The following is a 27254-nucleotide window of genomic DNA, read 5'->3' as shown; positions in this document are numbered from 1 at the left end:
TGTCAAGATTTTATGAAGATTATTATACTTGATACAGCAACTTGCGATGATACATGCAGATCTATATGTATCTAAAGCAAAATAAAGGTTGCTGAATTATAGGTTTTCTTTTCCAAATATATTGACCTTGAGGTTATAGTTCAATGTCATATATAGATTATATAGTATGTGACTCAACCTTGAAAGAAAATATCCAGATAAACATCTACATTCCAAAAATCAAAAGCTAAAATCAATCGACAAAAAAGATTTTATCTAAATTGACCTTAAAGGTCAAGGTTTCATGAAGGTCATCATGGTATAGGACACTCCACATTATGTCAATTTCGTAAAGCACAATAATAAGTATTGAATCTCCAGGCAAGTGTCATTGACAAACATACTGTGGAAGTATAAGTTCGAGATAAATAACTGTTAAAAGTCATGACATCAGTGAGGTCTGTATTTACAGAAGAAAAGGAAATTAGGTTGATGGGAGTCAATTGAAGCCTTGACCAGACACTTCTGTCTTGACATAACTTATTTTGACTAATTGAATACAGAAGTAAACACAAACAGTAACAGCCATCACACACCATTAGTCTAACGTCTTAATCTCCATAAAATTCTCTACTTCTTGTAGGTTTCAATTATCAATATAACTACAGCCTTAAACATAAGTATTAGTTCTGTACAGTTCAGCATAATGAAACTTAATTAACAATTATGGAAATTCTGGTACTGAAATGCTATGGTTTAAAGTGTTTTGACATTTTGTTAATGGCACTAACCACATTGTAATCTGCACGAAAGTGCCCATTTAATTTGGCTTTTAAGCATCACTGAAGTACAGCTATTATTCATTTCTGACATAAAAATATCATAGTATTCACTGAACTGAGACAAATATTCGAATATGTGTTTTATAAGGAAGTTTTAAAAAGAAATAAAGTTTTTCTTATGTTGATACTGAAAAAGTAGAATAGTCAGCTGTCAGGTCATAACATATTTGCCTAATATACTGTAAGTTTTTTTTGGGTTAAATACATTGATGATAGATGCTTTTTCACATATATAAGAGAAAACTAGTAATAACAGATTCAGTGCAATAAAACATGCATTTTCCATTTCCTTTCCCCCATGTCATAAGCAGCACATACCAATCAAAAGTTATGACCTAAACATTTGTTTTTATACAATTTCATAAAATTGAACTTGAGGTCAATGTTCAAGGTCACATGTAATCAATATGGTACATGTATTTGACCATAAGGTCATAGGCAAAGGTCAAATGAAAGTTATCATCTACATGACATGTGTTCATTATAATATATCCATATCCCAATTATCTAAGGCTCAGGTCAAAAGACAAACCATTAATTGCCAGATAAACTGTCATTAAAATAGAGGCTCTAGACACCTAGTTTGATAAGCTACATTCAATTTCTTGTAAAAGCAGCCATGTTTTTTCATGGATACAAATTCCCAAGTCATTTTGTGCAGGATACCACAAGAAAAATCATACCAACTTTCATTGAATTCTGTACAGTAGCTTCTAAGGAGATTTTTTAAAGTCAAAATATCAAAAAAAGAAACATAACAAATGTCTATAAAGGGCAATAACTCCAACATGGGTCAACAGATTTTCACCAAAATCTGATCTTAGACTGAGCTCATCATGCTGAACACTTTTACCCTTACATAAGTAATTTGTTAAACCTAATGGTTTTCGAGATATATACAAAAAACTGCTGTCTGACCCCTATGTTCCAATTTTAGTAATGGCAGCCATGTTTTTTCATGGATCAAAAATCAAATAGCCATTTTGTGTAGGCTACCCTAAGAAACAATCATACTAACTTTCATTGAATTCTGTACAGCAGTTTCTGAGAAGAAGATTTTTGAAAGTAATAACATTAAACAGCAAAAAAAATTTCCAAAAAGGGCAATAATTCATACATGGGCCCATAGATTTTCACCAAATTTTGACCTCAGATAGATCTTTCCTTACTGAACACTATTGCATCCATGTCAGAATTTGGTTTAACTTAATGAATTAGGAGATATATGCAAAAAAACTGCTGTCTGACCCTATGTTATATTTTTAGTAACAGCGCCATGTTTTGCACCGAAATTTGACCACAAATGCTTAAAACTTCCACCCGTCAGAATTTGGTTCTACCTTATGGCTTTGGAGATATATGCCAAAAACTACTGTCTAACGCTTATGTTCAATTTTAATTAGAGGCAACCATGTTTTTTGACGGATCAAAAATCCAGTCACTTTGTGCAGGTTACCCTGAGAAACAATCACACTATGTTTAATCCAAATTCAATCACTTGTTTTAGGGGAGAAGATGTTTGAGAAAATTGTTTCTGACAAAGACGGATGTTTATAGCTCACATGGCCTACGGCCAGGTAAGGGCAAAAAGTTGACCTTAAAGTCAAAGGTCAAGGTCTCATGAAAGTTATTACAATACACAATGCACCTCCTAATGGTAATACATCTTAATGTAAAATATTGAAAGCCTAGCTTAATATATAGCAAAACAAATTAAGTTCAGGACATTACAAATAGCATACGACTGACCTTGAAGTCAAAGTCAATGTTGCAAATGTATCATGGTACACAACATATCTTCTCATGCTAGTACATCCAAATGCCAAATATCAAAAATGTTTTATCACATGCAGACTAACTTTTGTGTGAATAAAAGGAGAAGAAGAACAAGAATGAGAAAGTTGTCAATGACAAGAATAAAAATTAACTTTCTTTGAAGACAAGACATAATCACTATTTCAATGATTAATTGCTGCCATGCAAAGCAGCCATACTAATTTTTTAAATTTCTTTATTAGGAAATAATTCATGGTGAAGTACATACAGGTATACAGTTGGTAGCCAATACACCAGAGGTAGTCATTAAATGGCTAATATCTTGTCAGAAGCATTAAAGACTACCTGTGGTACTTCTCCAATTTATTTCTTAAAAATTATAATATTTCATGTTCTAACAATTAAACAAAATATGTATTTTTTTAGTGTACAATATAATAGCTTAATAGGGTAAAGTGAACAAAGGAAACTTGTTTAAAATGTACTTTTAATAATGAAATTATTGTGTACATAACATCAAAGGACCAAGTATAGGAGATGTCAAAGAAGGTTGTCATAGGAAGTGGCAGTTTAAGTGATCTACTGCCTTGTTATTCTGCCATCACAGCCTACGAACAATCTCATTACAACTATGATCAGATGTGCTTTATCCTTAATCTGACAATGAAGATCTGATGTGTAATGTCATTTTACAGGCAGATTTTATAGAACATACCTTTTTATATTCATCAAACGTAGCTCTCAGCTGGGCTTTGTTCCGCTTCGTCATTATTTCTTTGAATTCTTTAGAGTTCAGATTTACTGCTTTGGGCTGTTTGGTCTGTAAAAAGAAGATCAACAGTTAAAGAAATCCCAGAAGTGCTAAAAGCATACAGCCTCAGATGGTATAATACTCTGGAACCATTTAAATTACTCAGTAAATAGAATACTGGAATTACAGTTCACAAATGGATATTCATACAAATAACAAAGATACAAACACATAAAGATGTTCACATTTAATCAAGTCAAATCCACAACATAATATAAATACAGACACAGAAGGCACCTCAGTCCAGACCTTTCTTTCCAAAAAATTAATTATACTGCCACTTGTAGTCAGTACCTGTACAGGTCAAACACTAATTAGTACATGTATCACTTCCACTTTCAGGTCAAATGGCAATCCCTTAATAAAGTACCACTATTAACACTAGTAACAGTCAAATAGCAATCCCTTTATGTAGTACTACTATTGTACCTAGATCTATTCATTGTCAAAAGTTGATCATAAGTTGAGAATGCATATTTGAACTAGAGGCTCATAAGTACCTGAATCCAAGCATTTATAAATCATAACCATGTCATTTAATTGCTCAACTTTACTAAATCATTTAAGACGTCCATTCTAACATCACTCATGCCATAATAGACCCTTTTGTGCTAACGTTGGGGTAGTCGATGAGCATGCGTAAAGCATACTCAATATACACTTCAGTGAGGAAAATTCTTCTGTTCTACCCAAGCCCTACCTCGCGGAAGTGTATATTGAGCATGCTCACCAACTTACCAGAAAAGGGTCTATTTCCAAACCTTAGTTAGGCAGTGGCAGAAAAAACATGCCAAGATAAACTACTCAGAACAACACATGTGTGAGTCAAAGGGAGCTTGCATATGTATAAATAAAAAAAAGAGATACACTTTAGTATAATAGTTACATGAGCGTTGCACCTGGTACTGAGATATGGCTGCAGCAATACCAATAGTTTTCTAAAATTCTTGGCAAAAAGTTTCATAAGCGGAGTATTTTACTCCCTAATTAATTATTAAAGGTCAAACATAACAAGGCATCCTTTCCAGCTATACCAATTGAGATTAGGATGCTACACCTGTAAAAGTGAAAGGGTGTGATCATATGTTTAAGCTAAGCTCAGTACAGCACATGGGAATTTTAAGGGAGCTAAAACTACTCAGTTTAACAGTTGTGTCAGTAGAACAGAGCATTCACATGTGTAAGTCAAAAACAGGACACACTTTGGTACAATAGTGAACTGTGTAATTCAAAACAAGCTTGAACTACTTGTATAATACACCTGATATCTAAAGAATCTAATGCTACTCAATACAACACATTTGTGAGTGAAAGGCATCTGTAAATACTATTCAGTATAACACAAGTGCAATCCAAAAGCTAGATACACTTAGTACAATAGTTACCTGTGAAAGTGAAATGATGTGATCATATGTGTAAGTCAAAGAGAGCAAAAACCATTCAGTATGAAATGTATGTACTTCAGAGGGAGCTACTTCTAATCACTTCAAAGGGAACTAATCTACTCAAGAAGACTTTGGTAAGTCAAGGGGAGCATATATATGTAGAAGTCAAAAGCATGATACACCATAGTACACCACTTGCGGGTGTAATTTTTTGTGAATTGAGGAGGTTTTAATTGTGGCGTAGGAAGAATTGAATGTAGAAACAATTTTTAAATTAGTCTTTAGACTATTATATCACAGTGATTTTTAAAATAAATATGCTCACACATACGTTCAACCAATTTAATTGAAAATACATATATATTAATTTCCTTCTCTAAAAACATACTTAAGTAATTTTATGTATAAATATGTCATAATGCATTGATTATAGAGGATTTTCTTATTACATGTCATAACATGTTGATTAAAGACATCTTGACAAAAAGATGTGAACCTATTAACTGTTACCAATCAAGCTTATTGTTGGTTTATCTTTGTTTAGTTTGTATTTCCTGTAGGTCGACATTATCAGTATTTTTTAATTTTAAATGAAATTTTAGCCGAATTTTTTAATTTTGAAATTAAGATGAGAGCATTAACATACGCCAAAATTAGCATCCTGCAAAAACAAACAGCTATATGGTATTGCTCAGTATAACTCATTTATGAGTGGAAGGTAACTACAAATACTACTCAGTATAACATATGTCTGAATTTAAGAAATTTTACACTCAGTACAAAACATGCATGAGTCTTACACTACTCAGTACAACAAACAGGAGCTAGAAACATTCCATCAGCAAGAGAGCTAATACTATTCGGCACATCAGCCACTTGTTTATGTAAATAAAGCTAACACCTGTGTAGGTCAAAGGGAGATTATACCTTTTAAAGTTAAAAAGGATGCTAACAACTGCACATGTGTAAGGAGATGGGAGCTAACATTATTCCTAAAGCATACATTTATTAGTCAAAGGGAGATAATACCTGGGTAAGTAGAAGGAAATTTACATAAGAGCTTACTTAAATTGGCATAACAGACATCTAGGTAAAACAAACTGAGATTTTGCTAAAACCTATGTAAGTAAAAGGTATGTCACACCTGTGCAAATCACAACTGAAAACCACTGCACATGGACACACATATGTAATGACATTATACTACAGAGGCAATTTTTGTAGATTATTGCAAAAATAAATTTTGCAGGGTGCAACTGGAGACAACCACAGAGGTTGAACCCTGAACAGTTAGGGGAAGTAAAAACACACCATTCTTGATACAGCTCAGAAATAAAATGTGATTAAATATTTGACCTGAATTTAAGTGGCCTTTTTTGGACCCTAATTGCTGCAAAGTTGCATTTTGTAGCATAATATCATAGAGATCAATTCGCATGTCCTCAACTTATTGTTCTGAAATCATGGAAACATCATAACAGCCCTTTATAGTGGTAACTTTTAAAAAAGAGACTGATTTACTTATAGTTATTTTTGAGTCCGAAATTCATGAAAATGCTTGTTTCTAGTGGTTTTTTGGCAAAAGTTCAAGTCACAACCTCCAAATTCATCCCAGCCTTTCTTAAGTCACCTTGTTGTGCAGTTTCAAAAAGATGTAGTCACTTATAGTGATGTTATTGAGTTATACACATGTACTGAGTAATACACAATTTAAAGTCTGTAGGTGTTGATATGGTAAGAACATAGGTACTATACACATGTGCTGAGTTATACACTATCAGACAAACAAATATCAATCATACCTCTTCCTCATAAATAAGATCATCATCCTCATCATCACTGTTTGCCTATTAGCAGCAATTAATGAAATTGTTTGAACATTTTATTTTCAATTTGAAATATTAACAGTTTATTAATGTTGTTTCAAACTACATATTTATGTTTCTTTTACTCAACATTTATCAATCTTTGAACAAAGTCTCTTTGGTGTCACAATCACTCACATGGTACTAACCTGAATATTAGTAGAACAGAACAAAAGCAATGTTAAGCAAACAAATTTTCTCAAATGGTTTCAAATAGCAAAATTAATGGGTACAATAACATACAAATCAAACCTCACTAGGCCGTAAGTAGCAGTCACTACAGTCACATACAATTGTACTTATAAAAACATTGAAACATTGTGTAGCATTTTAAGCAGCATTAAATCTGAATACATAGGAACCAGGAAACAAAGCTTTGATGAGTACTTTCAAAGGAGCTACAACTGTAACCCCATGTTTCACAAAAGAAATGATTGCAAATATTTTGACCAAATTTTTTCTAATGGACCACAAATTACCACAGCACCCAGTCAAGACCTGGGTTTCATGAAAAAAATCTCAAGTTGAAAATTTTCTCAAATCATGAATTTTCCCTCAAATCTGCAAATTTCAAGTGATCTGATTGGTCAATATTTCAGTTGAGGAAGGCTTTGAGGATAACCTCAATTTGAGATGTTTTATGAGAACATTGGTAACAACAATCTTGCTCAAAACATATGTACCTGTAATTCAAGAGGATGTGGCCATTTTGTAGCAACTAAGACTGTATTATTGCTTCTTCAAGACATTTATTTCAATCACATGGATTCTATAATTGAAGGCCAGCTGCACATATTTCTTACAAAGATTTTTCTAGTGGTTTTTAAGAGGATCAGAAAAAATTTGAAGATATATAAAATAATTACAAGTGTAGGCTCAGTTGGAAAAATATTTAACCTGATTCAACATCATAATAAAATCATTTAAGCATCCACTGATAAAAAGTGTATAAAATAAAGATATCAGAAGTGATAGAGTACTTACATCATGGAGTTTTTTTGCATCTTCCTGAGCTTGTTTTTGATTGACAGATGAACCTTGATCTCTCTCTCCTTTCAGCAACTCCTGTAATAATTCTTTAAACCCTCCACTTGTATCGCCAACAACGTCCTTTTCTAAATCTGTCTTATAGTCTGAAATATAATACAGAATAAATCTACAGAGAACAAATAGTCAAAACTGATAGTGGTCTTACATCCTATGGTGGATATGTCAGGACGTTTATAGTGGTCTTACCTCCTTCGGTAGATATCTCAGGATGTTTATTGTGGTCTCATCTCCTTCAGTGGATACGTCAGGATGTTTATTGTGGTCTTACCTCCTTCGGTGGATACGTCAGGATGTTTATTGTGGTCTTACCTCCTTTGGTGGATACCTCAGGATGTTTATTGTGGTCTTACCTCTTTTGGTGGATATATCAGGATGTTTATTGTGGTCTTACCTCCTTTGATGGATATGTCAGGATGTTTATTGTGGTCTTTCATCATTCAGTGGATACGTCAGGATGTTTTTTGTGGTCTTACATCCTTTGGTGGATAGCTCAGGATGTTTATTGTGGTCTTACATCCTATATTTCAGGATGAGAATGTTTAACCAAATAAAAAGAACCTGCAATAAACTAGCCAAACACACTGAGCCAGGTTTCTATTTTGCTATCTCTTTGAAGCAACAGCCCCAGGTAGGCATGAAGAAGTGTGAAAAAAATGGTGACATTATGAACAATTTTTAACATCAATAAAACCATTTGATATCACCTAAGTGGACACATTCTTCAGGTATAGTTGATTGTTTGCATATATGGAACTGTGACAAAGTGATGTTTCAGTAATGTAAAGTGTCAAAGTCAATAGACTGTGATTGTGGGGGCAAATCCATGAAAGAGATACAGAACAGTAAATGAGTGATGTTAATGCAACTAAATAACGAATACAAGTGACCTAGTACAATCAATTCATATTTAAATGACCTTATCAGAAAACTTAATAAGAATTTCATAGTCAATAGAACATTACTGAAGGTGCATAAACAGGACGCAGACTTGTGGTATAGCGATGATAATGCAACTATATATCAAATATGACTGACCTAGCATAAGTGATTTATATTAAACTGACCCAATCAGGAAATTTAACATGGCCAACACTGGAAAAGTAATACCTTAGTCTCACCTCTCCTGACATTTTCGTCACAGTTGAGACAAAAGTTAGAATTTTTGGCCTTTCAAGGGTAAAAACTCCAGTAAGGAAATTTCATAAAATTTTGATACAATGTTTGGACTTTAGTAGAGCACTTAAAGCCACAGAGGGTCATATATATTATTTCCAGTATCTCTAATAGTTCTTGACTTCTGTGGTCTAAAATTAGCAACAGTGGCCATGTTTTAATCTATATAACTGGCACAATTTTTAAAGAAGGTACCCCAAGGGTGACAAACTCTGGTTATAATACACAGAGTGGTTTAAGAGTAGAAGGTTTTTAAAGAAAAAATAATGACAACATACAGTGATGTATACAAATTGATGAAAATAGCTCACATGGACCACAACATCACTAAGGCAAGCCTCCAGGTGAGCTAAAAAGGGCAACAACTTCTACAAGGAACTGTCTGAGGACTTCTTAAAAAAGATGAAAATTGTTGAACTTTGACAATCCATCTTGAGTAATATATATGTTTTTCCTTCTCTGATAGTTTCAGATCAAAATAGGAAAGTTGTAAGTTCTATTTGTAGATACAGTGGCTATTTTGTTAAAATTACAACCATAATGGATATAATTTAGAAACTAAATGTGTAAAAGATGATTGTGACAAAAAAAATGACCTTCATCAGATCAACAGTTTCTTTGGAGAAGATTTTTTTTTTGTAAAAGCAAAAAGCAATCGGGGATGATTGATAACAGTGCCGGCATAAAGCTTCAAAAACCATTCTTCCAGGGGAACTAAAACTCAACTCAAATTTTGCAAGCACTAGGAAAAATCCCTGAATAATATTCCAGAAGGACTGAAGTTTGGAATGAAGGACAATTAAACTTAAGTGTGCTAAATGTATATGCATAAGGCCACTTACAGACAAATACAATACCGGTAAATGATCATTTAGGTTACAGACCACCAATTCAACCAATGAGCATTTGGAACGTACGCAAAAATAGTCCTACGCAGAAATTACCCCTGTTCCTCATAGTGCTGTGAAAAAAGTTCTCATCTTATTTAAAAAATTTAAACAGTTTCTGAAAGGAAAAACATTTCTGTACATTTTATAGGTGCATTTTGCTTCTTGTGATGTGAAGCCTAATCTCCATAATGATTTTTAAATATACCCCTGTCTTGTGAAAACACTGGGATTTCCCATGCTATTTATAGACCCTTCACTTCCGGTGACCAGTACTGCACTGCAAGTCTGCTAACCCCACATGCCATTCTGAGGATTGTGAGCTGACATATGTAGAATCATGCTGATATATAGTCCTCTGCAGGTTAAAGTTAAGGTAAAGTCCCGAGAAGCCATTGAATATTGTGAAATTAGCATAGAAGCCTATGGAAAGTGGAATTAGTGGTTTTTAGCCTTTACACAAAAAAAAAACCAACTCTTACCTTTTTTGTATTGCTCTTTTATTGCTTGTTTCTCCTGGAATTTAAAATGAATACATGTAAGTCATTTATTTAAGATAAAACTCTTAAACTGAGTAAAAAGAAAGGCAAGATAACCAATACATACAATGAAAACATCATCTATAGATCTCATTAATAGGTACAACTAAAATTGTCTCTGACCTTCATGTAAAAAAACATGTTTATATCTAGCTTAATGTAAAAGTCATAGCCAGTGATTCAGTAACTGTAGTAGCCAATGATTCAGTGTCAGTATTGCCAAGGATTCAGTGGTAATCAAGGATTCAATATAAGGTAGCTTATTATTCAGTATCAGTTGTAGCTAGTGATTCAGGATCAGTTTCAGCTAACGGTTTACTATCAGTGGTAGCTTATGATTCAGTATCAGTTGCAGTCAATGATTCAGTATCAGCTGCAGTCAATGATTCAGTATCAGTCAGGGGTAATCAATGGTTTGGAATCAGTAGTAGCTAATGATTCAGTATCAGTAGTAGCTAATGATTCAGTATCAGTGGTAGTTAATAATTCAATATCAGTTGAAGTTAGGAAGTAGAGATAACAGTATCTGTGAAGTCAATGATTAACTAATTTTAGTGTATTGACATTATAAACAAACAGACATATTATTTAACTCTGTAGTCATACTGAGCTTACGAACCCAAAATGCCTTACATAAAAAGCTAAATACATAACACAAATGAAACTTTATACATTTGGAAACTATCCAATGATTCTTTGCAAAAGCATGTTCTGTGTCACAAGCATATTATTTCTGGTATAAAAATGCTCACATTTACACATTTAAACTAAATTTGTTCAGGACTTTTTGAAATGATATTACAAGTTCTTGTGAGAGTTTCCTATCTTGACATCCCTAGAACATCTGATTCTTGAGGATAACTTATGTCTATCCAATCATCCCAAGTATCAGTACAAACAATCATTGGCAAAGTTTCCTACCAAGTATTTTTGTTGAACATTCCAACATTAGAACATTTAGTTGAAACATTTATAAAGAGTTGTTATCATAATTTTTTAGTACATGTATCACAAAAATTGCAATTGCCAATAATTTTTAAATAATCAAATTGCAATAATAAATGCACACAGTAATTTTATAGGTAACTGTTACATTTACAAAAAGTAAACCGGAGAAATGAGTACCTTAGCACTTCTAGTACAAATAATTCCTATCAAAGTTGATTCGGTTGTACCAAGACCATCCATAGCTTCATGTAAGCAGTAAGCATCATACTCTACTGGAGTCATCATCAAAGCTAAGATAATCTCTTCAGTATCACCTGTCAGCTCAGATTTCAGTTCATTGGTCAGGTCCTACAAAGTAAATTTTAGTACTGTAGCTTATTAGAAAGATAACGAATGGAAACACTGAGTAGAATATAATAATACTCATATCAGTCTGCCATATATGTAAAAAGAGAAAAATATTAGCTACATGTGATCATAACCTAACAAAAGACTTACAACGAATTCATGGGTGGATCAAAGAGGGCTGGCCTTGTTCCCCTCCTTCTGTATGCTTGAAAATCTCTGGCAGCCCCCCTCAGTCAGTGTTCCATCCCCTTTTAGAAATTTCTAGATTGCCACTTGATTTAAAGGTCAAAATTAGAAGGCTATAGTAACAATTCTTTATAAAGATGATGTTCACACATAACTAACCTTTTTATACTTGTCTTGATATTTTTTCTTCAGAGTTTGTCGTTGACTGTTACTACGTTTAGGTATGATTTCTATGATTGTTTCCTCATTAGTACCAAACCCATCCATAGCTTCATGTAAGGCCAGAACATCATCATCAGGATCAAAATGTGCAGCAGCTTGCACTGTACCACTCTTATTCTTCTTTTCTTCCTCCTTATTTTTTTTCTCTTTCTCTGCTGCTTTCTTGTCATCTTTCTTCTGTTGAGCAGCATCAGCTGTAACCCTAGGTGTTGGTTTAGACAGTGGGTTATCTTTCCTTTGGGAATCTTCCTCTTGATTTTTCTGATTTTTAGATTCCTGGTGTCTTTTGCTATTGACCTGTTTCTTTGATTGGGGTGGTACAACAGCAGCACCCCCCTTCTTTTGCCCTCCCTTAATTAAAAGTTTGAATTGTATCAGTGATCAAACTTTACAAGACAAGGTGTCCATAATCAACAAAAATTGAAAAACATAATTAGCAAAAAAAAATTTTACCCAAAGGAGAAGAGGCAAAATAGGCTCTAATTGGCCTAAAATACAACTGTAAATTAATCATAAAGTGTTGAAAGGTTTAACTGTGAATCCATCACAAATGAAAAAAAAACACAAAGAATTCTAATAATTCTAGCATTAAAAGGACAGACAAATCAATTGAAGTTTAAATGACGTACAACTGTGGCATCACAATGATTTCATTACATTTAACTTTAAAACTGTTTAAGAAAAAGCATCAAGTAATGAAATGTACACATACTTCAGGCGCTTGTCATGTTGCCTACATTGCTGACATGCATAATGTGAAAATATAAAAATTTAATTGGAATATTTTTCCCCATAAATTGACAACTATTCAATAATTATTATGACCTAAAGTGTATTTTATCCACGTTTTTAAGGTGTATCCTCATTGACAAATATAAATGTAACTTAAACTTTTCAAGTTCAGTGTGGTTTTTACATCCTTTAGATGTGAAGTGGTTTGTTTGATCTGTATTAGACAAGGTAAGATCTGAAGTGGTTTTTACATCCTTGTTTGATCTGTATTAGACAAGGTAAGATCTGAAGTGGTTTTTACATCCTTGTTTGATCTGTATTAGACGAGGTAAGATCTGAAGTGGTTTCTTTGATCTGTATTAGACAAGGTAAGATCTGAAGTGGTTTTTACATCCTTGTTTGATCTATATTAGACAAGGTAAGATCTGAAGTGGTTTTTTACATCCTTGTTTGATCTGTATTAGACGAGGTAAGATCTGAAGTGGTTTTTACATCCTTGTTTGATCTATATTAGACAAGGTAAGATCTGAAGTGGTTTTTAGATCCTTGTTTGATCTGTATTAGACGAGGTAAGATCTGAAGTGGTTTTTACATCCTTGTTTGTTCTGTATTAGACGAGGTAAGATCTGAAGTGGTTTTTTACATCCTTGTTTGATCTGTATTAGACAAGGTAAGATCTGAAGTGGTTTTTAGATCCTTGTTTGATCTGTATTAGACAAGGTAATTTGCATTAATAGTTTTGTTCTGAAATGTAATAAGTTTTTACCAGGTAAATGACTACATTACAAAAATATTTCACCTTTCCTGCTTTTGATTTTCCCGCCAATTCTACCATGACCTTCTCAGTTGGATGACCTTTACATTTATGTCTGACATCATCTGGTAGATCAGCATCATACTTTTTTTTATACTCTTTTCTAATGGCCATCATCTCAGACTATACATAAATATATAAATGAAGAGTGTTAATACCAATATTTCAAGACAAGAAATTTGTTAGGTCATATTCATGATAAACTCTTTTCATATGTGTTTGCAGAAGCTAATCAACACAGTCTTTACCATAGTTCACAATAAGTCAGCCCAACAGTTTATATCAAAGCAAAGTTAACTGTAAGTTAGTATTTCTATAACTTACATCACTTTTATTGACCAAAATATCAATAAACACTGGATTAGTAGGTCCCATGTTCTTAAATAACTGGTCTGCATAATGTGTCTCTGCTCCTCTCATTTGCTGAACTGTTGAGATATAATGCAAGATATAATTACACATGAAGTTGCATGCTACATATATCACAACTCCCATTTAACAGAAAGTTAAAAAAATTGTCCTCTGGAGATGTGGTCAGTAACCTATGTGTTTCATACCATTGTACTTAGGTTATTATAGTTCTGGAAATTTATTACATAACCCTAAAAATGTAATTTGTTCAGTATATGTATAGAGAGGACTACTTGGCTGAAAATAAAAAAAAATTTATATGTTTGTTTCAAGAAGTATATTTAAACTAAGCAGAAAGTTTATTACAGGCAGCAACCAAAATCACTTACTTACATAGTACAACTTATTGATAAAAGAACAAAATTTAAATCATTTCCATGACACAGAGGAAAGATAATTCTTTGAATTTTTTCACACAAAAAACTAAGTTCTTCTAAACTGGAAGTTGATATCAAACAGCAACAAAACTTGATTACAACCAATCAGTAATCCCAATCACTATGAAGCTACAACCAACCAGTAATCCCAATCACTATATAGCTATAACAAACCAGCAATCCCAATCACTATAAAACTACAACCAGCCAGTAATCCCAATCAATATAAAGCTACAACCAGCAAGTAATCCCAATCACTATAAAGCTACAACCAACCAGTAATCCCAATCACTATATAGCTATAACAAACCAGCAATCCCAATCACTATAAAGCTACAACCAGCCAGTAATCCCAATCACTATAAAGCTACAACCAGCCAGTAATCCCAATCACTATAAAGCTACAACCAACCAGTAATCCCAATCACTATAAAGCTACATTTCAAATTTAAAATCAATATGATACAGAGTAGCCATTGAGATGCCATTAGGGTGGAAGATCAGAATGATGGATGGACACAGAGATTCCATTATACCACCAACGGGTGGAAGATCAGAATGATGGATGGACACAGTGATTCCATTATACCACCCACGGGTGGAAGAACAGAATGATGGATGGACACAGTGATACCATTATACCACTCACGGGTGGAAGATCAGAATGATGGATGGACACAGTGATTCCATTATACCACTCATGGGTGGAAGATCAGAATGATGGACAGACACAGTGATTCCATTATACCACCCACGGGTGGAAGAACAGAATGATGGATGGACACAGTGATACCATTATACCACTCACGGGTGGAAGATCAGAATGATGGATGGACACAGTGATACCATTATACCACTCACGGGTGGAAGATCAGAATGATGGATGGACACAGTGATACCATTATACCACTCACGTTATTACAAGTGGTTTGTCTTTATCAAAAGTGAATTAAAAACATATGAATCAAGACATTATTCTGTGTAGTTTGTTAAGAATTATGTTTCAATATATAATTGATACCTTCATGATAAGAATGGCATTTACACAGATCAAGACTTACTTAATGTAACTAGTGTTTCAGCATAGTTTTTAGAGCATTCCTTTTTAATATCCTCTGTAGCATCTCTACCCCCTGTCTCTACTGTGTACAGATTAAGTACTACCCTCATATGAGCTAAACTTTTACTGTTGAGTAACTTGAGAAACTTCCCTGAAGGGCTTGACCATCGTCCTTCACCAGTCTGAAATGTATTGACCAATACTGTTAAATTACCACAGACATTCATTTTAGTGTTTTCTAATATTACAGACATGTAAGTCAAGTACAAGTTTGTTAAAAAGTTTAATAAAAAAATCAAGCAAAACATTTGGTAATTTAAAGTTTCCTGTGTTTTCAAATATAGGTTACTTAAAAAGACACTTCTTCATGTTTTGTTTCTTTTTCAAGAATTTTCTTTCTTTGTCAAAGGGAATAGTTCCATATGTATGTATCTTGCTAATACCGGTATATATAATTTTCTAGCTTGTCAATTTGACTACTTTATGATCTAATATTTTCTGGTTTGTCAGTATGACAATTGTTTACCTCATTCAGCTGTTCAGCATCTTTTTCAGCTGTTTTTTCATCCACTTTTCCTGAATCATCCTTCAGCCCCTGAATTAATAAATTTTACTACTTAATAAAAAAATTACTGTTTATAGATTAAATAAACAACTGACAAAAATTAAATCAAATGAAGATAAGAACTGTGCTAAAACTACTCCCTACAGTAACTGTTGTTTTAAGCATGCAGAAACCTGGGTCTGTAATCATAATGGGAAAAATAAGGAATTAAAGCTTTGTCCAAATAATGATTGTTTTACACTTCTAAGACAGTGACGCTAGACAGTAAGCTGAAAAATGTCCATGTCCATATCTAATTTTTAACAAAACTTGTCAAAACATTAATGCCTGACAATATGCTTACATGTCTAAAGCGATCTCATACTTCATTAAATTTATTAAAGATCCAGTCAGTAACAAAAGAGACAACATTATTAGGAACAGCAAGCTGAAAAATACTTATGTTCATAGCAATATCTTTTTTTAAAACCAGAATCCAGTAGGTAAAATGAAAGAACTTGATGATTTTATGTCTGACAGACAGGAAGACAGATAGACAGAGGAAATGACTGACATATAAAATCAAACCTGTTCAATCATCATCATTTAAAACTAGTTAACTAAACAAAACTAGAAATACTGTGAGCATTATATCCCTTTGGAATCCTCCAACAGGATCTATATTTCTTCATACAAATCTACATATCAATCTTTCTATAAAATTTCATTAAATTCCTTGGAGCAGATAAGGAGGAGATTCACTCCCAATATTTCAACATCTAAAACCCTTCAGTTGGATTATTTCCCTTTGGTATCCTCCAACAGTAACTGTTTTTCTTCAAACACATCTACATATGCCTCAACTGTGGTTTTGGAAGAGTTGTGCTGATGAGGTTTTAACATGTAAAACCCTGACGGACAGACAGATGAGGTTTGAACATGTAAAACCCTTAAGTTGGATTATCCCCCTTTAGAGTCCTCCATCAGTAGCTGTAGCTGTATTCCCTTATGCACATGACGGTTAGATAGATGGGATGTTTCCAACATACCCCCAAACTTTTGTTTGTGGGGTGTATAATAAGTTTCTTTTTACCATTACCATCCCAAACAAGATATCTGCCATTGTTCATTTAAGAAATCCCAACTCTCCACATTGAATTTTTATACCAAACATCAAGTGAATGTGAATTATGGTTACTGAAAAAATGTGTGGCAAAATATGTTGACCCTTGGCATTGTTTGAAAACTAAACTAAGTGGTTATACAAGAAGTAGATATGATTCGAAATGGCAAACACGATCTGGGACCCCTGATTGATATGCCACCAGTCTGAAATTGTCAAACATGAAATGGGACCTCTGACTGATATGCCACAGCTCTGACATTGGTAGACATGAAATGGGGAATCTACCGCAATTAATATGCCACAGGTCTGAAATTAGCAAACATGATATGTGACATCTAATTGATATGCCGCAGGTCTGACATTGGCAAAAATGGTATTAGATCCATAATTGATATGCAGCAGGTCTGACATTGACAAACATGGTGTATTGTAGTCCCAGCAGAAAATAATATAAAAATGTTTGTTTGTACAAATGGACAGACAGACAGAAGTAAAGAAATATATATCTTATTATCCTTTAAATTGAGGGTAAAATGTGTGACTCAAATATTTAAGGTAGATCATACCTATTCACAGATCATTCTTTCCTGTTATCTTACAAAATCATATAGACATAAGATTTTTTTCAGTTACCTAAAAGAGTTTGAAAGAATGTAAAAATGAAATTTTAAAATTATTTTGAAAGATTTTAAAATTGTAATGGGAATTTCAGTTGTTTTTTTTTAATATTACAAGAAAAAGAGTTCAGTGATACAAGATTTATTTTTGAAGAATGGAAGAATATCAGATAACTGTTATCATGAAATAGTGAAATTCTTCAAAGAGTGCAAATATAGTGTTGTAAAAAAAAAATTGTTATATTAACTGCCAATTATCTTGAAATCAAGTTCAGTGACCTTTATATTTGCATTAATTTTTTTCAGTAAGTTCAATCAAGGTCATCATTAGGAAAAAATAGGAATATCTATGTGCAAAAAATATTAGGTATAATTTACCTTAAATGAATTAGTCCTTCTTTTTCAGAGCAGAGAAATTATAAAATAGTATCACATTAATTGTTTTCCCAAATATATCCATTTATTACTTCCCTTTAAACAGTTAAAGATCAATGAAGCCTTACCTTTAGTAAAATAAGTAATAATGCCTGTTCTGGATCATCTGTTTTGTCTTTGATATCACTTTCCAAACTCACAGCATATTCTGTTAAAGTAGTAACAACCAATACTAAACTTGACACAACATTGAGCTGATTTATACCGATAATAATAACAACCAAAGCAACAAGAAAATGCCACAACACAAAATTGAAATCTAGCTCAAATCACAGCTATAAAACAATTTACATAAATATAAAACAGTTCAAATGGCTATGAAACACAGCACCAAGCTTTATGAAGATATGCTCCCATCTTTATAGGAAATAATATTCAGTGTGTACCTCAACCCAAGGCATGATGGACAAACAGACACAGACTTAAAATATACCCACATGTCTTCAATGTTGAGGACAAACAATCAACACTGAGCATAAACGATACTTACCTTTCTTATAACTTTCCTTCAGGTCACTCATAGAACTTTTACTACAAGTACACAGTATTTCTACTGTCTGTGAGTAATCTCCAACCTTGAATAGAAACAACACGATCTTAAATTAAGGGTAGTCTGAAATTGTTCATTCTCCGATGTGTGGAAATTTCTACCACTCTACAGAGATAGTCAAATGATGTGTCTTATGTCAATGACTTGTACAAAGGGACTTGCAAATGTTTAGATTTTAGAAGGCTTATTGGAATGATTTTATTAAAAAAAACTGGAGATACAATGAGCAAGCTCACAAACAGAATACACCTCGCTTCAAATGCATTCAAATGTATAAACATTAGTTCAACTTTCTTCCTTAATAGTCCACTGACAGTGACTGAATTCCTTTGTTCACTTCTACATGTGATGCCCAACCTACCTATAAAGTTTAATCGAAATCCCTTAAATGATTTAAGAGGACCTGTGCTTATGAGGTCTCTTACGTTGCATAATCTCCCTTTGGAGGCCTCTAACAGAAATTATATTCCCTCATGCACATCTACATAAGATGCCCAACCTTTTATGTACTTTCATTAACACCCCTTGAGTAGTTCAGGTGAAGTTGTGCTTATGAGCTTTTAACATGTGAAACCCTCAAGTTGGATTATCTCCAATTGGGTAATTATAATCCTTCATACAAATCTATATATGATGCCAAACCTTCTTATAAAGTTTCACCCAAATCCCTTGAGCAGTTTGAGAGGAGTTTGGCTTACAAGCTATCAACATGCAAAACCCTTAAGTTGTAATATCTTCCTTTGGGGTCCCCTAACAGTAACTTTATTCCTTCATACAAATCTACATATGATGCAAAACCTTCCTATAAAGTTTCACTGAAATCCATTGTGCAGTTTAGGAGGAGTTGCACTCACAAGGTTTTAACATATTAAACCCTTAAGTTTGATAATATCCCTTTAGGAACCCCAAACAGTAACTTTATTCCTTCATACAAATTTACACATGATGCTCAAACTTCCTTAAAGTTTTTTTTTAAGCACCAGATTTGCAAGACCAGTTTTGTCATACAGCTTACCTCTAAAGCATCATGTAACTTCTTTGCACCTGATGAATTACTGTCATTCATCAAAGCATCCAGTAAAGGTGTCCAGTCTGGACCTAATCCTGACTTCAACTCATCAGTCATATCCTGTAATTATAAGTATTTATACATCGGTTACTGATTAAATGCATTCTATGAACCTTATTTTTGATAGGGTGTTCTTATTATTTTCCACAAAAGAAAATTCATCAACCATGCAAAATGATACCAGCAAATAAAAGCACTTCCATTGTACGTGATTTAACCATTCAGTGACTTTCCATACATGTTAACTTGTTTCTTCCTAATGATACTAGATCTTACCAATTCATACATCTCTTTAAACCTTTCCTTCATCTGCATTCTCTGTTTTGGTGTTTTCTTCACCAATGTTCTAATTATTATATCAGCTGGTGGTGCTGAAGAAAATGGAAAATAGATTGGTAAAAAAATTGAAATTGGTCCATTCTAATAGCTATAATATGGTTTCAGTTACAATTGTATGATAAAAAAAACTTCATTTTTGTTTGAAATATAATTTGCATAAATCAATTTTTTTCACAAAACTAAATAACTGATGTAATAACTACCACTACTTTGACAACAACATTTTCTTTAGTATTGACTTATTTAGCAGCTTTTCAGGTGTTAAAAATTTTAGCTAACTTTCTTAACAATTCGAAAATGAAAGCAAATATATACATATTTAATTATGTTAATTTTTTCATGATTTATTAGAAAGTCCCCTTAACAATTCTTTATGAAGCACTGAGGACCCTCTTAAAAGCAGTTTCTAAAGAGTAGCCAAGCAGACTTTGATGACTTCTGTAAAAACTTAAAAATGTATGCAAAACTTATTTCAGCAAGTAAATCCTTGTGATTTCTTGTTTACCAATCCTAGAAAATACTGCTAAAAAAGTTTATTTACTCTAGTGACTAACTTCACCATTCAACCATTTAATAACTCATCTCTCTTTTATTATCCGCTTTCTCACCTAACCATTTAATCATCTTAATGACTCGCATATCCAATTAACCAACCTTATACATCACCTAATAATTTAAGCATCAAAGTAACTAAAAAAAAAAAAACATTTTACGAACTAAAAAACTCACTATTCAGTTAACCATCCTAATGACCCATCACTTAATGGGTTCATCTTACCATTGAACCATTCTTTTGACTCACCATTAGATAAAGTCATCATAATGACTTACCAAATCTATTGCATCAGCCTAATGATCACTTGACTATTTAACCATCTTTATGAATGACCTAACTTATTAACCATCCTTTGTCGATACTTAAAAGTGCTAAAGATATACTTCAAAACCTAAAATCCTGCAGCTTTTTGGAAATTAGTTCTCTCCAAAATTTTGACTTCTCAACTCTTTACACTACGTTACCACGATTGAAATCTTGTTTGAAAGGACATATTGGTAACTCATTTTGCTGTTTTGAAAAGCTATATTGTTCTTGGTTACAAATTCACATTTTTTTTTCTAAAACATTGCACAAGAGTAAAGTGTGCTGCACAGAAAAGCAGGTTTGTGATATGCTTGATTTCCTTATTTACAACATATCCGTCACATTTGGAGGAGCTACTTTTCAACAAGAAGTTGGCATTCCAATGGGCACTGACTATATTCATACTAGACTGAATTTCTTCAGAATCTCATCAAGAATAAAAATATGAAAGAAGCTAAATCCTTCAACTTTACATACAGATAAAATGATGATGTATTGTCCATCAACAACCCTTCTTTTGGTAAATGGTTACCGTCAATATATTCACGAAAGTTCAAGATAAAGGAGACTACAGAAACAGCTTGTTCTGCACCTCTTTAGGACCTCTGTCTCGAAGCTGAAATATTGCTGCTCAGACATTAAAAACCAACAATCAATCAATCAATCAATCAATCAATCGAAGTTGACAAAAGAGGTAATCTCAGCAGTAAGATTTATGATAAAAGAGACAACTTAAATTTTAATATCATTAATTTTCCTTATCTGTGCAGCAATATACCTTCATCTCCTGCATATGGTGTTTATATTTCACAATTGATTCACTACTTTAGAGCAAGTACCAACTACTCTAATTTCCTTTAACATCATAAATATCGGTGTAACAGACTCCTGAATCAGGGGTTTGAGGAAATGTGTCTCAAAAGGTCATTTACCACATTCTCTTTCAGATATCCAGTCCTTGGATGATTAATACTCAGTTTCTTCTAAAATGATGAGTATTGATTGATTGACTGTAAACAGTTCTTTGTACTGATGTAACAGGTGATTTACCAGTTATGATACAATAACATGCAAATGCTACTTAATCACAAATGGTATATTCATGCCGCAATGGAATTGGGAGGTTTAGTATGTTGTAAAACCTAGATTTAACATTAAAAATACCTGTACCTAGTCAGCAGCTCCGTTGGTGTAACATCTATTTTGCCAGATTTATTTTGGACTTGTTTAGATTATAGATCTGATAAGTGTTCAGTAATTTTGTTGTTACCCCTATTTGACTCATCTCCTCTAACTAATGATTCACTTGACCATTTAACTATTCTTATGACAAACCTAACAACTAAACCATCATACATTATAATTTACCACTTAAACGGGCAAAAATAATTAACATGAAGTATATGTAAATTGAGCTTCACATGAAATTCAAAATATTTGGAATTTTTAATATAAACTTGACATTACATTTTCTATATTATGAATTCAATGAATTACTTAACTGTTAAGTTGTGACTTATCTGAATTCTTAATCATCTTGATAACTTTCCAAACTGTGACTGACCTAACTGTTCAGTTGTGACTTTCCTAATTTTTCAGTCATGACTGACCTAATTATTCAGTTGTGACTGACCTAACTGTTCAGTTGTGACATTCCTGATTGTTCAGTTGTGACTGACCTAACTGTTCAGTTGTGACATTCCTGATTGTCCAGTTGTGACTGACCTAACTGTACAGTGGTGACTAACATAACTGTTCACTTGTGACATACCTAATTGTTTGGCCACTTTAAACAGTTGTTTACAGTCATTATCAGTAGGATTGGTAGGGGATACTTCATCCTCATCCTATGGAGAATACAGATAGCCTTTATACATATTTCAGATCTTTCTCATTTTTTTTCATTGTCCAACTTATCAATATAACATATGAAAAATATACATTTAAAATGAAAAATAAAAAGTTGAGTCAGAAATTACAACAAAAGAAAACTCCAGGACGAAATATATCATTGTAGCCCATAGAAATAAAATATTTGCTCCCTGAAAAAGCAAAGAGAAAGCTAAAACCATACCATTGGTAAAAGAAAAATGTGCATTAACTAGGTGAAGATAATAAAGCTACATCTAACTGTTTCTATGACCATTTCAGTACATTTTTAAAAACCTTAAATCACATGACTATATGCTTTGTCAATGTGAAATTAGTTTGTTTGAAGTTTTTATCTTATATCAAAAGTATTTCTATAAATAGATTTCATTTATTAACCAATGAAAGAACTTTTAACTGTAAGTGGATGGATTGTATAGATATTGCATGACAGAAGTTAATATAACATGATTGACATGCCTTTACATGCATATAAAGCAGGTATTTAAATTAATGATAGTAAATTCTTTATGTAAATACAGTCAATCAATTTAAAGTCTGGTTTTGTATTTTGCAAGATGCAGAATTTCTAAATTAGATATTTTTATCATATACTTGTATCATACTAAAAGGGTTATTTGAAGAAGGAAGATGTCTTACTATTCTGATGCTACAGTAGTCAAAGGTTCATATCAGAAAGCTCGGTAGCTCCATATGACATTAACAGAATCATTGAACTTACAAAACATTGACAACTACAAAGAGACAAAGAGAAAGAAGGCAACCAAATAACTGTGGGAAACCCTTTAGGTTCTATCATTGCTGAAAATACTGCATGCATATATTATTGCAATGGTAACAATTTTGAGAAAATTACAAGACACACTTTTTAATTATATATACTACCTGTGCTTTCAATAAAGTAAAATTATTTTTTTATAATTACATGTAAATGTAGGTCATGAACAGTGCAGAGTTATCAGTTGTAGTATGTATGGAGAATAAAAAGTGATGAGACAAGTTTTATTCAACACAAAGGTAGTTTTTATAACAAGAGTAGTTGTTTTAAGGAAACTAAATGTGATGTCAACATAATGATATACTCCATTAAAATGACACATTAAGGCTTAGTAGTTTATCAAATTTCTGTCAACATGGAATGCTTTAGTTTTTTCTTGAAATTAAAACATCAAACATAACTCCACAAAATCTACCATCATAAAATTTTTACAGATCAAATATGTTATCAGTAGCATGCATGCAGGCATTCAATATCAGATATATGTAGGACATGTAAGACAGTTTTTACACTTCATAGAAACTATTTATTCTAAATTTCCTAAATCAATTAAAACTGTAAACTACCAGATTATTTTGAAATTATGTCCATTTATATCATTGCTTCTACCTCTTTTTTGCATTAAAGAATACACTGCTATAACTTTGAACTTTTATAGCATTAACTGAATTACACATCTTGAGTATATATTTTAGTGATAGAATGTGTCATGCTGAAAACTATGTCAACTTACCATAACATAATAACTGATTTCTGAACAAAAAATACAACAATCAACCAATGAGCTTACTGATATAATAATATAACATCAGTATGATTCCTTTTAACTACTGATATAATAATATAACATCAGTATGATTCATGTTAACTACTGATATAAATATAACATCAGTATGATTCATTTTAACTACTGATATAATAATATAACATCAGTATGATTCATGTTAACTACTGATATAATAATATAACATCAGTATGATTCATTTTAAATAGACTGAAAATCAGCTCAATTTCAGGCTGATATCTTTTGGGCAAAGGATATCTACTTTCTTGAGTTGAAAGTATGACCACCTTTCTATTTATACTGAAGACTTTAAAATTTTGAATTTCTCTGCATTTATCACAAAGAGTGTATACTGGCAGGCTTATGTACATTGTGTATTACTTGGCTGATATGTCCTACTGACATATATGGCTGTTATTTGATCAAATGTCTAGGACTAACATTTTAAGGTGAAACCTACCAGAAAATATGTTAAATGAAGGAAAATGACAAACTACTGAATTGATAAAATGTAGGCAATAGTTAAAATAAATACTTTAAAACGGCAAACAGAAAGACAGAGTATGAGAAGCCTTTCCAAGCACCCACGCTGCATTAAATTTCATAAATGTATATTGAATTAATTAACTATCAAACTGAATGAAAAAAAAATCTTTAAAAAAATTCAGAAAAAATTATTCTACAAAGCTTTAAAACCCCCCAAAATAATTTTACCCAAATATTAGAATTAAAAATATAGTAGTTATGAAAGTTAGAGGAACATTTAGTATTATGAATAGATAGATTCTAAGAACTCTATCAATAATTTCTCACCCCTGTAAGTGATTTCTCTGAAGTTTTAGAACTGATCTGTAAGGTTTATAACATACTTTCAATGAATAAGTTGTTAATAAACATAAGATCATCACATTGGAATAATATAGGTTTATATCTACAGAAATAATGTAGGTTTATATCTACAGAAATAATATAGGTTTATATCTACAGAAATAATGAACCAAAACCAGGTATATCACATAGAAAAGCAATGCAGTGATAGCTACAGTAAAAAATACAGACAACTACTTGAACCACCACAATATCTACTGCTTAGCATATGTAGTATAAAATGTGCTACATAAGTGTGAATAAAAAACCCTAACACAATCACAGTAAAATTTCATTATTTATCTCCATATTTAACATAATTTGGTGACATTTATTGCTCCAATGACTGACTATAAGAAGTCAATGTATAAATAGTTTTACAAAATGGAGAAATAAACAGGAGTTTTCCAAATCAATTAACAACAATTAAAATTACGTTTTGGTTCTTTTCCTACTCCTTATACAGTGAGATTATAAACCCCAATCAGAAATAAAAATATTCACAGATTGGCAAATGTCCAAGTGAATAAGTCATTGAGTGATCACTAAGACTAGGTCAATCCTTTGGAGTATAGACATTGGTTGGATAAAATTCACACAATACATTTAACTGTTTTTTTAATAAATCCTCTTCTGAATTTAAAGGACATAAGCCCTACGTCCAAAATAAATAAATATTTGAATTTCATATGGCCATAAACACATATGAGACATATCAAGTTATAGTCATTTTATTTCAAATATTACTGCAAATAACTACCTACAGTATTAAATAATGAAAATTTCTCGTACTATAGAACTAGATCTGATATCAGTGCAAAAAATGGAAGATCTTAGAATAACAGGTGTAATAATTTACATCAAAATAACTTATCATATTACCAGTAGTAGACAAAAAGTTACCAGAAGAACAAATTTAACCCTATGTCAACTCCATACACTTGTTAGAAAGACCCAGAAAAAACTAACATTCAGCTAAGCTCACTGATAGCCCCACTCTCATAAACAGAAACCATACTGGAAACCAAAAAAGTCATTTAGATGGAAAACAAAATAGAAGGTGTGAATGTTTCATTGAATTCCATTCAACAGTTTCAGAGAAGTTGGGAAGATGGTACAGTCTGTGTTATTTATCAGGAATTCCCAAAAAATGTTCAGAAAGAAAAACATCAGGGGAGGTGCACAATGGCATCATCTGATAATGTATGGAAGTTTCAACCAATACCATTAAGTAGGTTCAGAGGAGTTGTGGAAGGGAAATGGGACAAACAGACAGACAGCATGATCACTATCCGGAGGAAATATGAAAATTAATTCAGAAGAACAGATTAAACCCTTTATTAACTCCATGCAAGTTAGTAAGCAAAAACAATTAATTCAGAAGAACAGATCAAGCCCTATAATTGCTACAAGGTGAGTGACAGAACATTATACACAACATTACCATAACAACCCCTCACGCCACAAAATATCCTCATTCACCTTATTCTGTAGCTGATAACATATATGATGTGGTATGAAGCTACAACAATCTCTGTCTTTTCTATGTCTCCTTCCTTTTGGTTGTCTAGATACATCAGGTGAAGAACATCTTGTCCCAATGGTAATGATATGGCCCAAATACTTCCTAGTTCTCCTTCCGTTATTTTTGACATTTTTAGGTTTAGAAGCAGATTTTGAAGTATGAAATTTTAGTTTCATGGAAAAGTCTGACGTGCTATTAGTTTGAACAGCTCCTGGTAACACTATAATCTGATTTGTTTTTGTAGGAGGTAATACAACTGACTTCATACTTAGCTCATGATTCCTTTCTGAGACTATGAAAGGTTGGCTCATGATTTTTGGGAACTTTCTCACAGATTCTAAAGTTAATGGTTTCTAGGATGAAACATGCAACAAAAGCAGCAGTAAAGAAAACAAAGCATTAATAGAAGCAAAATAAATTTTAATAAAGATCCAAAGTAACATTATATATATAAAGCATATGT

General features: G+C 32.5%; 1 protein-coding gene across 7 annotated transcripts in view; it reads right to left on the bottom strand.

The window, feature by feature from the left end:
* Nucleotides 1-27254, bottom strand: part of LOC148623675 (annexin A6-like) — a 71014-nt gene that overhangs the window by 17065 nt on the left and 26695 nt on the right. For 4 of the 7 annotated variants that reach the window (XM_088565685.1, XM_088565689.1, XM_088565687.1 and 1 more), the window contains 15 exons: nt 25213-25248; nt 22719-22794; nt 20023-20117; nt 19693-19806; nt 18618-18702; nt 18196-18275; nt 15932-16000; nt 15407-15587; nt 13882-13985; nt 13543-13680; nt 11949-12362; nt 11433-11603; nt 10251-10284; nt 7643-7791; nt 3313-3417 (listed from right to left, as the gene is read on the bottom strand). In XM_088565685.1, the coding sequence (XP_088421811.1) occupies nt 3313-3417; nt 7643-7791; nt 10251-10284; nt 11433-11603; nt 11949-12362; nt 13543-13680; nt 13882-13985; nt 15407-15587; nt 15932-16000; nt 18196-18275; nt 18618-18702; nt 19693-19806; nt 20023-20117; nt 22719-22794; nt 25213-25248 (1851 nt within the window). The remainder of the gene's footprint in view (nt 1-3312; nt 3418-7642; nt 7792-10250; nt 10285-11432; nt 11604-11948; nt 12363-13542; nt 13681-13881; nt 13986-15406; nt 15588-15931; nt 16001-18195; nt 18276-18617; nt 18703-19692; nt 19807-20022; nt 20118-22718; nt 22795-25212; nt 25249-27254) is intronic. The other 3 variants (XM_088565688.1, XM_088565690.1, XM_088565691.1) reach the window with 1 other exon arrangement.

Source organism: Perna viridis, chromosome 2, assembly GCF_037379345.1.
Source record: "Perna viridis isolate PV_CMFRI_1.1 ecotype Kerala chromosome 2, ASM3737934v1, whole genome shotgun sequence".
In the NCBI taxonomy this organism is placed as follows: Eukaryota; Metazoa; Mollusca; class Bivalvia; order Mytilida; family Mytilidae; genus Perna; species Perna viridis.
Note: the sequence above shows the minus strand (reverse complement) of the source record. Positions and strands in the feature narration are given on the sequence as shown.